Source organism: Dendrobium catenatum, unplaced genomic scaffold (genome assembly GCF_001605985.2).
Source record: "Dendrobium catenatum unplaced genomic scaffold, ASM160598v2 fragScaff_scaffold_621, whole genome shotgun sequence".
NCBI lineage: Eukaryota > Viridiplantae > Streptophyta > Magnoliopsida > Asparagales > Orchidaceae > Dendrobium > Dendrobium catenatum.
In genome coordinates, this window is record NW_021319083.1 from 162,981 (window position 1) to 175,712 (window position 12,732).

Here is a 12,732-nt window from a genome sequence, read left to right on the forward strand (position 1 = left end):
AGAGAGCACAAATGTGTGAAAGATACGAGTTATAAAAGAAGTCACCTCATGCAGCAAATTTTTTTTTTTAATGATAAATAAAAAAATCATAAATTATATAATTTCAAATTATAATATTTAAAAGATAATATTCCACTCTAAACAATATCATCAATTAAAAACATTTTCTCAATTGCACACATAACATCAAGCCGGGCATCCTAAGAATAAACCTAACGGATCTAGCTAATTCGATAGCTCTTACCGCTAACGTACCGCATCCGGTACGGGCACGTGTACCCGTCTCTCTCTCCCGTGAATTACGTGGAGCGCATTGTTCTCGTCTTCCTCCAGACTTCCGCCAATATTATAATGCGAACTTCTTCGCCTTTTCAAACCCAAAATCTCGTCCCTTCCCCAGAAAAGAAATTGATTTCTCCATATTTGTAGCAAGCTTGGCTTTCATTCTTTGATGATTTTGATTGTTCCTGGAACAAGAGGTAGAATCAAGGAGGTAATTTGGAATCTATCATGCCAGCTTGATGTCCCATGGATGGGGTGTATACTGTATTCATGTCGCCAATGGTTTTTCTTAAATTTTCTTCTGTTCTAGATAGTGTCAGTAATCGTGGATTGGATTTTTGCCGGAAGAATCTTTGTACGGTGCTTTCTATTTGTTGTTAATGTCGGATTTCTCACTTTTTTTTTTCTGGCAGGGGGTGGGGGTCACTAATGTCTGGGAGGATTTGGAAGGTTTTTATTTTAATTTATTTTATTTGGACTAAGGGGCTTGCTTGATGAAAGATATATAATTTATCTTTATTTTTTTACCATTAGATTATTGTTCTTTGCTTGTTTACCTTGTTTTCCTCTTCTTATCTCAACGATAATTAAAAACTTTGCTTGCCTGATTCAGGATTAGAAGATGTTATTCGCTGCCTTTTTATTTACCATAGAGTCGGCGTGAAGTAGAAGGAATTTATCACTTTTCTGTATTTTGTCGGAAGTAAGATTATGTATTCATTTAACCGAGCAATTTGATTTCTTCTGAAATTTACTACAAAATAAACGAGGGCTTCATATATAATTGGGAGTCCTTTAACTCTGAAACTAATCTTGGAGCCAAATAATCCCGTTATATATATTTTTTTATTATAGATTTAATGATTAATGGTAATTAATAGCATATGTCACTTTTTCCCATTTACTTGTCGCGGATCATAATATCTGTTGCTCCATTATTAAGACTGCAATTTTCTACCTCCAGTAAATTGAGTTTATGTATGTTCAACTGCCAATGTTTCTCTCTTAGATAGTTCTTATTGTAGAAATGGACATATTTTTAAACTTTACTAATGTGCATTAATACATAAAAGTTTGCTCAGGAAGATGCTCTACATTTTTGAGCTAAATGTTTAAGTGCCAGAAATTTTGAAGAATCTGTAAAGTATTTGGGTTATGTGGGTTTGATTGTGATTATAAATAAATGAGGTGAAAACTAAATCATACAAGATTAGTTCTCTTTGACTTACATATTTTTTTGGGGTTAAAATGGTGAAATAACAATTTGATTGTAATAGCTAAATTGGCCACATGTAAATAGCCAGAGGACTATTTCAGGACTAGATGTTATATTAAATGATGGATAGCTTTGAAATATTGTTGCTACATATTCATCATTGTTCATATCTAGTGGATGTAGTATAAGTGAAATGTATACAAGTGACAATTCAATTGGATACACATAATGATGATAATGATTAATTAAGAAAGGTTGTCTAAAAATAATTTTTTTTAAGGCACAATCAAAATATGGTGTTCAGTTGGATCCAAGAAGTCAGATAATAGGAATCCAAGAGAGTTGTTCATGATGCATTGCGAAAGTGTGAAAAGGTATATTAATAGGCAGATCCCTGGTAGTGTATGTGTTAGTGATGACATTGGATATTTTGGTACACAGTAGGTATGTCTATTTCCAATGCTAGATTTTGTTATCCTTCTTAGGAATGATATGCTCAATAAATAGAGCAGCAAATAGTGGGTTAGATGGTTTGTGTACCTCGTTAGGGAGGTTGGCTTAATAATTAGAACATCAAATGGTGTCTCATCAAAATTCCAATAGTGACTAAGATACATTAGAGTTTCATAAAGATAGAGGTAGACCTAAAAAGACTTGGTTAGAAAATATTAGAAATGATCATTCTTTATTAGATTTAAATGAGAATTTGACTCTTAATAGGACACAATGGAGAAAAATGATTCATGTAGCTGACCCCACGTAGTGGGATAAAAGGCATGATGCTGTTGTTGTTGTTGTAAAAAAGGTAGGAAGATGGTATTCATCACTTTTTGCTTTTAGCTGAAATATCAATGATATATGGGTAAAATCATCGATTAAAGATACAAACCACCATGCTCTAGAGGTGCTAGGTGTATGCGTCCGTTGATGCCACCTTTAGAGAAGAAGAATAGTACTTTATTTCTACTTATGCTTAAGAAAAAATATCATTAACCAATGACAAAGAAAAAAATTTCTTTTTTCCTACATTGTTTTTTTTTTGTCATTCTTCCTAGCAAGCAACTACTCCTATGCAAGCCGAATATATTCCTGAACCACTTTCTAATCAGGCGTTACATGTTTACTCAATAAGAAAAGCATTAATCTCTCAATCTATGCAAGTTAAATAGCCAAATCAATCCGTCTTGGATTAATTAAGATAACTATTAAACCTGTAAGTGAAAGGACTCTTAATAACAAATGCACAAGAATTTTTGTTGAACATCCTTTACATTTATTTATTATACAAAAAAATTTTGATAGGAAACACTTGGTTTGCAAGTGACCCTAATCCAAAACAGTAAAAATACAGCAGCAGTTTGCTGTCCCCAGCAGAGAAACAGCAGGAATATAGGGAAAACAGCTCGAAAACACAAGTAGAAGGCTTGTATTTCACTAGAAGATGAATAAAATAGCAAGATACAATTGATCCTCAATTCGAGAGGAGGATCGATCTCTCCCAAATCTCTAGATGCCGCTAGAGCCCAAAGAAAACCTAAATCTAAGAGATCTCAAATTTCAACCAAATTCAAGATACTCAAACCCTAGAAAAAACAACTATTTAATGCATACAAATCAAAAGGAATTCCCTAAACAGTCCTTACATTCAAATTTCCCTCTTAACTCCCCAAAATTTCTTTCATATTTGGCTCCCGCACACCGTGCGGCTCGCTCGGCATCCCAGCAGGCGGAAGTTTCTTCCGCCCTGTTCGTGCCTGAGCCGGTCCCGCCTGGACCAGCTGGACCGGTCCAGTGGACCGGTCTAACAAATTTCTCATAATTATCTAAATTTCCTCACTAGCCTTTGTACTATTTATACCCCTAAGACAATTTTTTAGGCATTAAATAATGAGATTTTAGACAATTCTATGAAGCAGAAAATGGAAGCTCTCCAAAAAAATAAGATACTTCATTTGGTAAAGTTACTTAAAGGAAAGCAACTAGTGGATGTATTGGGTGTTTATTATAAAGTACATAATAGATGATTCACTTAAAATATATAAAGTTAGATTGGATGTCAAATTATATACTGAAATGTATGTGATTGATTACCTTGAAATATTTGCTATGGTAGCTAAAATGAGCACTCTGCAATTTCTTTTATCATTAATAGCTAATATGGACAAGGAAATATATTAATTGATGTTAAGAATGCCTTATTACATAATGACGAAGAGAATGAAGAGTATATGGATGTACCACCAAGATTTGATTCCATTACAGAATAAATGGTATGTAAGCTAAGAAAGGCATTGTATGAGTTGAAGCAATCTCTATGGGCCTAATTCGAAAGGTTTACCATGGTGATGCTCAACATGAGTTACAAAGAAGTAAAGAAGATTGTATATTATTTGTAAATCATAGGATTAGGGCAGTGGCAGCACTACTAGCTATTATTGTTGACATTATTATGATAGGCAATGACTTGGAAGAAATGGATAACTTAAAGAAAAAATTGCTCTATGAATTTGAAGTGAAAGGATTAGGAAAATTAATGTATTTCATAATTATTGAGGTTGCATAATCTCAGTATGAAATTGTTATATCATAATAAAAATACATAACAAACTTGTTGAAAAATAGTTGTAAGTTGGGATGTAAGCATGTTGAGAGTCCCATAAATTTAATTCATAAATTTGGAGTTTGAACAGAAGACATGCCAGTAGAAAAAATCTCATACCAAAGACTTATGGAAAAACTTATTTTCTTATTACATACATACTAGACATGCCAATGTCCATGCTATTGTGTTGTTAATCAATTCATCCACAAGTCTAAATAATCATATCTTAGGGCAATATTTAGAATTCTATAATATTTAAAGGGAAAACTGTGCAATGGAATTGTATTTAAATGATGGAGGACCTGACTCTTGAAGCATACATAGATGCAAGTTATGCTGGTTACATGTTAGACAAAAGTCAACTTTAAGCTCTTGCACATTCTTATTAGGCAATCTTATGAAGTGCAAAATAAAATATGGTTGTTATATCTAGCGTAGAAGTCAAATTTTTATCTGATGGCACTAAGAATTTATCAATTACTATGGAAAAAAGTTATTTTAGAATATTTTTTAAGATTGAATTGAAAGGTCTCATGAGCGCTATTGTGATAATAAGCTGGCCTTGCACATAATTGTATACAACAACACTATACAAAGCATACTGAAGTTAATATACATTTTATAAAGGAGATGTTTGACACTGGGCCAATCTATACTTCATTTGTTATCACAAGTAAACAGTTAACAAACATTCTCACCAAAGGATTATTGGGGCAATATTTCAAAAATTATCAAGTAAGCATGGAATATATAACAAGTAAAAACCTAAAATAGTCCCCCAACTATTATTAAATGTCCATTTTAGTCTCAAACTTTTATAATGTCTCAATTTAGTCCATTGACTATTAGAAAATATCTTAATTTGATCCCAAAATCAAAAGTAATAGTTCAAGTTATTCCCAATAGTTAAATGTGAGATCATTTTGGGTATTATGGTATATGTGAGATTATATTATTATTTTTATATATTTTATCATTTATAATATTAAAATAAATACAAAAATCATAATGGAAGTTAATCAACTAAATAATAAGAGTGAATAGTTAATAAATGTGATTAACTTCCTTTATGATTTTTGTATTTATTTTAATAATGATAAATATTAAAAAATATTAAAAGTACTATAATTGTGGGCTTCGAAAATTCCTCACCCTGGCCTCTCCACACCAGCTCTTCTCTTTTTGTTTATGTGATGGCGGAGAGTTTTAACTAGATTAGGTTCCGGGTGAATTTTCAGAAGGCAGATTGTGTTTTGGATTAAATATTACTAAGAGATTTTGTCCTCATTTTGTGAGGACTTTATGATATGAGTTTAGGTTTTCTATAGGCGCAAGCCCCTATAGTTAATTTCCCCTCTCAATAATGAGAGAGAACTTTCAATTAAAGATAGTTGTTAAAGAGGTTGAATAGGTTGTAAATTCAGTGTATAATAGCAACAATTTTAGGGTTTGAATTTTGGATATGAATTTCGTAGTTTAGACTTAAAGTTAATCACCATAAACTTAAAATTAGTGACGGGGGGAGTGCAGACAAGTTCGATCAAGATCCCATGGTTCCGTTGTCTTGGACAGTCATGACCACCTGTCTACTTAGTTAGAGGAGATAGTCGACCCAACCTGATAGAAGACAACTTATCGGCAACCATGAGTTGCTTCGTCTAGGAATACCTTGTAGACCTGTAGTGGTGCCTATCTAATATGATAGATCTAAATCCACCTTAGCTGACTGAGGGCTTTATGCCTATCAAATATAACATATGATTCATTATTTAAGGGTTTGACGCCATTAGAGAACATACGGGTTTTGACCGTGATCATAATATAATGCTATCATTTTGCCCCAAAACAATCCAATCAAAGGGCACGTGCCACGTCCCTGTTGGAAAGAGACTATTTGAGGATGAATTTTAGTGATACATCCAACATGACATTCGCTCTTTATGAGCTAAGGTTAATTTTAAATTTATCACCCTTGACAAACGGTTACGGGAGGTGGATGTGTTTTAAATTTAAGTTTTTAGGTGATGGATTTTATTTTAAGAATTTTTATTTTTCTTAATTATTTTTTAACATATGATCCCACCAGTTGTGATTCCCTGTCAACTCAGCCATCTTTATGGCGATGTTAAAGTCACTTATTTATTAGTAAGAAATTGGGAGCTGTTTTAAAAGTTTATGCTCCCCTCTAGTTGAGATTAACTTTCAACATGGTCATCATCGGGGTAATATGATTGTCATTTAAAAAATATTTGTATTCTATAGCAGTTTAGGAGGCATATTATAATTCAAGTTAGGTCGACCCTAGTCCTTCCACGGTGTATGAAATTTGAATATGATTAGACTTGGTTGCGCCGAGGATTGGCCGTGAGCGGAAGAGGGCTAGGTCAGTGGCTCTTCAGTTTGCTCGACAAGTCAGAGGATTTGGATGTCAAAGAGATGTGTGGCATTCAGCTCGAGGGCCCTACGACGAATGCGCTGAAAGAGATGAGAGACGGCTAGAGGATGACTGGGCTTGAGTATGATCAGAGTCGGTGTCATAGTCTGGAAGTAGGGCACAATAAAGGATTGCAAGTAGGAGCGAACTGCGGCTTCTGTCCGTGCGTTTGAATGAACCAAATGAGGTATCTCTTGTTTCTTCTATGCTTATGATGAAGTTACATGGAGAGGAGTGGGATCATGGGTTTGTGGGAACGGTTGAATCATGGGGTGATTTCAGGTCTACAGTCAACAATAATCTTAAATATACTATAATACTCAAAATGCTCGTAGACAATGTTTAAAATTGCGTACTCGGGTATTGAGGCGTTTTTCATTCGTGATGCGAGGCGTAAGCCTCAAGGCAAGCCTCAAGGCATTTTGAGGTGTAAGCCTCAAAATCAAAAGATTGCGTAAACATAAAATGATAAAATTTTTATATACTAATGGGTGAATAATATAAAACATAAAAAAACATAAGATATGAAGTGAAATCAAAATATCTCAATAATAAGACAACATGAAATATAGTTCAACTCAAAATTCTATCTTTCCCAAATCCAAGTATTCTTTTCATTAACATATAATTCCAATTTCCAAAAATAAATAGCAATGACATATCACATAAAAACTCATAAGTCATCAGCACTGTCATCACTAAGGGGTTCTTCATTTGAATCATCATTATGGTGAACTGCTCTCTCCCCTTCCTCCTCTTCTATAGAGTCTAATGTCGGGCATTTATTTCAAGATTTATGTAAGTTTTAATATATATAGCGTGAGGCGTAAGCCTCATGCCAGTGAGGCGAGGCGGGCCTCAACCAAGTTGAGGTGCAAGCCTCATAAAAAAACTCGAGGTGTAAGCATCGAGGCGTTTTTTATTGGAATTGCACAAAGGCGGGCCTCATATTGCGCAATTTTAAACTATGCTCGTAGATTTAATTGTTGAGATTAATTTTGACTATTACTTTTGGTCTTGGGATCAAATTGTGATATTTTCTAATTGTCGGGGGATTAAATTGGGTCTTTATGAAACTTTGAGACTAAATTAGACAGTTACTAATAGTCGGTGGATTATTTTGGGTTTTTACTCAATAGATAATATTCATTTATTCACTCAAGGGATAGTGTGAAATGCCCTAGTTAAACCCAATTTTCACTCCCAAACTTTGGCCTCCATCTTGCACTGCTCTTGTGCTCGGCCGCTTTCTTTGTCCTCCTAGGCCTGTATCAGCTTCTCTACTTCATTTTTGCCCATATGGGATTGCAATAGCCTCACTCTTGCAGCTTATAGATTTGTTTGATCCTTACTGCCACCTCACCAATCTATACGAGCTATTCGAATTTACAATGAAGCATATCTATGGGTTATCTTTTTATAGTGAATTTTGTTGTTATTTTTCACTCTCTGATTTCATATATTTCCTATTAAAAGCTTTCTTGAGATTGTATAAATCCTATACAAATGTTGGAATGAAATTCACCAAACTATTCTCCGATTCTTGTCAATATTTGTAATAACCCTCGAAAATTTGGACTAAAACTAGAAGCTTTTAGTTCAACCACAATCAGATTTTAGTTTCGCAATCAATTTACCAAAAATAGAATAGTGTAATATCCAAGGTCAACATGCCCAACTTTTCAAAAGGCAACAAAACATATGAAGAAGTTTTAAGGAAGCAAGGAAAATGACACGTGTTTTCCATACATATCAATAGTGTCATACCTAATGCCAGCTATTATCCACAACATTGCCCAAAGAGAAATAGATAATGTGAAAGTTTGAGACAGAAATAATAGTTGGTAATAGTTGCAGTGTAGAAACTCTTTCCAAATAAAAGAAGAGTGAGTTACTACAAAGAACATATTTTATAGCATTCCTCGGATTATGTGTTGAACCAAGGTAGTTGAAGCAAATAAGGTTGTAATAGTAGACCAAATCTAACAAGTTGTTCTTAAATTCTTCTCACCATTCTCATAGGTGCCGTCATCATAGGCGTTGTTCATAATAAAATAAACTAAAAGAAAATAAAATAAAATGGTAAAACTCATAGTGCTCACAACTTTCTTTGCTTTTGATCGAGTCTACACTTTTAGATTTCCATTATACCAATACATGATTAATATGTTGAAAGGAAATCACATAATGTTTGGCATCTTCTCTATTGCAGTGAAACATAAGCCAAGCATAGAAGAAAATTCAATCGACAGTTGTTTAATATGTTTTGAGAAAAAAGGATCAAAATGGTTCCTTCACTCTTTAGAAAAATTAAAATAGTCCACAACTATATTAAAGGATCATTTTGGTCTCTTGACTCCTGAAAGAGAAACCAAAATACTCCCATAATGAGACTATTTTGATTCTTTTTAAAGACTTGAGGGATAAAAATGATCTTTTAATATAGGGACCAGTTTTGTCCTACATAAAAAATCAAGGGATCATTTTGATCATTTTTTCTCGATATATATATATATTTTTTTTATGAAAATCCTAAGAGAGGAACAGATAAAATAAACCAAAATGATCTTAAAACATAGACGTAGTTCATAATAAAATAAACTAAAAGAAAATAAAATAAAATGGTAAAACTCATAGTGCTCACAACTTTCTGTGCTTTTGATCGGGTCTACACTTTTAGATTTCCATTATACGAATACATGATTAATATGTTGAAAGGAAATCACATAATGATTGGCATCTCCTCTATTACAGTGAAACATAAGCCAAGCATAGAAGCAAATTCAATCGATAGTTATTTAATATGTTTTGAGAAAAAAGGATCAAAATGGTTCCTTCACTCTATAGAAAAATCAAAATAGTCCCCAACTATATTAAATGATCATTTTGATCTCTTGACTCATGAAAGAGAAACTAAAATACTCCCACAATGAGACTATTTTGATTCTTTTTAAAGACTTGAGAGATCAAAATGATCTTTTAATATAGGGACTAGTTTGGTCCTTCATAAAAAAATCAAGGGATCATATTGATCATTTTCTCGATATATTTTTTTTTGATGAAAATCCTAAGAGAGGAAGAAATAAAATTTATCTATCAATTAGTCTAGATGAGCATGAACATTTGCTATTTATCAGAATATTATAGCGTAATTAATTACTTAAGATATTGATCCACAACTAACATTTACTTAGTTCTGTTATGTGCTTATTTCTTATGTGGAGTTCTGATGCTGCTCTTCCCTTCTCCCACTTCTCTCTCTTTACTGATGAATTATATTGTTTTTTCTCCTCTTCTCTAGGTCATAGTAGTAATTTTCATCTTGCATGCTATCTTTCATTGTGCATTGAGATGGGAGGTTCTCTGGGAAAGAAAGAGTCTTCAAAGAATTATTCATCAGAATCAAAACTTGATGCAAAGATGGTTGAGACTATGCGTCGAAGAGCTGCACAAGGAAGTAGCATGAAATCGTTCAATACTATAATCTTGAAGTTTCCCAAAATTGATGAGAGCTTCAAAAAATGCAAGACTATTTTTGAGCAATTTGGTAAGTTTTATCTCTAATGCTATACTTCTAATGAGAGAAAAATAATGTTCTTATTTTTCTGATCGCAACATTGTCAAATTTGTTATGCTCTATTTTGCTAAATGTTGATTTTGAGCTCAAATTTACAGAAAAAAATCCTGCCTTCTTGATTCTATGATTGATCGATACATAGTTTTAACTATTTTAGAAATAATGATCATCTCATCTTTACCTTAGGAACTTACTGTATTGTTTTGATGTCTTGTTAAGTTTGCCCATTCTTATGTATTTTTATGTTGCATATATAATGGGTTTTTGATCAGTAATCATTTAACGAACCATTTAGAATGTTTTTGCTCATGTAGTCCTTAGAATTACAGTAAGATATTAACTCAAGGGATTCAAAGTCCTTGGTTTGGCGTCATTATTGCCTGTGAGCTTGTAAGTACACTCCATTCTATTCTATTCTGATGGTGCACATTTAAAATTCCTTTTTGAGCTTCATTGCTAATTGAATGCTAGCCTATCTGCTGACCCTTTCTTGAAGAAAGGCTCTAATGCATAATCTGACTGTTCCAATTAACCTACTGACAAATTATGTCCAACTAATTTTTCCATGTCAGAGTTTAATCTTAACGAATAATTCCAACACTATAACTAAAGGCCTTCATGTCCAATTTTTTACCATATGGCTCTTCTATTGCTTGTCATGGGGTTATGAGATTATTTTATTGCTAAGATTTTGCTTTTAGATATATTTTCATATTTCTTCATTAAGCTTTTTGTTAATTTAGAGTTAATTACACAGGTTCTCTAGATAATGGTACTTCACATGATACTACATTTTTAAAATCCTTCATTTCGGCCACCTAGATATAAGACATTTCAATTTGTTCCTTTTTCTAGTGCAACCATTAATAAAGAATAAAATGCCCAAAATGACTTGGTCGTTCCTTTAACTTTCGTAGCTGAAGAAATCAAGTAATCCTAAACAGTTACCTCTTTCTAATTGTTTGTAAACAAAAATGACACAGGACAATAAACCGGTGAATGGAGGAGAAAGTAATTGAGAAGGTGTCAACAAATTAAAAACCGCTGAGCATGTTTTTCACGTGCATTGCACTTATAGTAGTCAACGAGCTAATTTTAAATTCAGTTATAGAAATGCACCGCCTAATTATTGAAAAAACAAATTGATGATCAAATCTATACGAATGACAAATAATTTTAAATATTTTACTTTAAAGAAGATAGGACCTATAATGGTTGCATTTTTTATTCTTTTAAACACGATGCTTTTGGTAAAGTATGAAATCTGTTCACTGATATTCGTCTACAAATTTAAAGCCCCACGCCTGTGAGCATCTTTTTCATGTGCATTGCACTTAAGTAGTCATCGAGCTAATTTTAAATACAGTTATAGAAATACACCGCCTAATTATTGAAAAAACAATTTGATGATCAAATCTATTCAAATGACAAATAATTATAAAAATTTGATTTTCAATAAGATTGGATCTGTAATGGTTGCATTTTTTATTTTCTTAAACACAATTCTTTTTGGTAAAGGATGAAACCTGTTCACTAATATTCATGTATTAATTTAAAGCCCCACGCCTTTGTTATCTATATCTTATAGTAATTTAGAATCTCCTCAAAGCTTAGATTTCTTATTCGCAATTTTCTTGTAGTCTTTATTTCTTGGAGGAGTCTAGCAGGATTGGGTATGTTTTGAACAGCTAAGCTGAAAAGTGAGTTCTTTCAGTTTTGTAAAATTTAAGGTTTGGGAGCCAATTAAGAATCTTTTCGTTGGATGTAATGAGCAATGCTTTTTTTGCTAGTGCAAAAACTTACAATAATGACTGTTCTAACAATCAATTGAGTTTTAGTTGAGCGTCTACAGTTTTCATAGCTCTGGCTGTTTTCATTTTTTCTTGGCTTCTTGCTGAAGCTACCAGTATGTGCAAAATATACCAAACTGGTTGAAACCGTCCAAATTCATAAATTCTTTCTGGTTCAAAATTGGTCTTGATCTAGGTTGGAGCCAAAACTTATTAATTTTGGTTAAAACTGAAAACTTTGCTTAAGACATTATTAGCGAAACAGGGTGTGTGACCATGGAGCTATCATTTTTGGGTGCTTGTCAAAAGCCTTCTGCTTGCCACATATCTATACCATTTTCCTGGAAGTAATACGCCCATGTTTTGTACCCCGTGAGATCGTATAAGTTGTGATTTTCTCATGGCTAGTGTCAGCGAAGGTCACTTATCTAATAAAGGCTCATTTCGTTTTCAGATGAAGATTCGAATGGTGCAATTGACCCTGACGAACTTAGACGTTGTTTTCACAAACTTCAAGTTGATTTTACCGAAGAAGAGATTAATGAATTCTTCAAGGCTTGTGATATTGATGAAAATATGGCAATTAAGTTCAACGAGTTCATTGTCCTCCTGTGTCTTGTCTATTTACTCAAGGAGCCCACAACTTCACAAGCAGTATCCTTTATCTCCAATATTGTTTACCTTTTGTGCTCATTCTTTTTTGAAGAAATCCGCAGTCCTTTTTTGGCAAAAGAAGATTTAGGCTTATAATTTGCAATTTTTCTACTGCTTAGCTAGCATTTATCTTAATAACAGAAAGTATTTTTTGTAAGCAGCATGCTAACATGCATT

General features: G+C 33.1%; 1 protein-coding gene across 4 annotated transcripts in view; it reads left to right on the plus strand.

Moving 5' to 3' along the window:
- The first annotated feature begins 281 nt into the window (after nt 1-281).
- Nucleotides 282-12,732, plus strand: part of LOC110100365 (probable calcium-binding protein CML21) — a 35,994-nt gene continuing 23,543 nt past the window's right edge. Inside the window, exons 1-4 of one of the 4 annotated variants that reach the window (XM_028695065.1) lie at nt 287-493; nt 896-985; nt 9,836-10,081; nt 12,356-12,555. In XM_028695065.1, coding sequence (XP_028550898.1) covers nt 9,886-10,081; nt 12,356-12,555 — 396 coding nt within the window. In that variant the 5' untranslated portion in view covers nt 287-493; nt 896-985; nt 9,836-9,885. Of the gene's footprint in view, nt 494-895; nt 986-9,835; nt 10,082-12,355; nt 12,556-12,732 lie in introns of all 4 variants that reach the window. The other 3 variants (XM_020827822.2, XR_002303557.2, XM_020827821.2) reach the window with 3 other exon arrangements.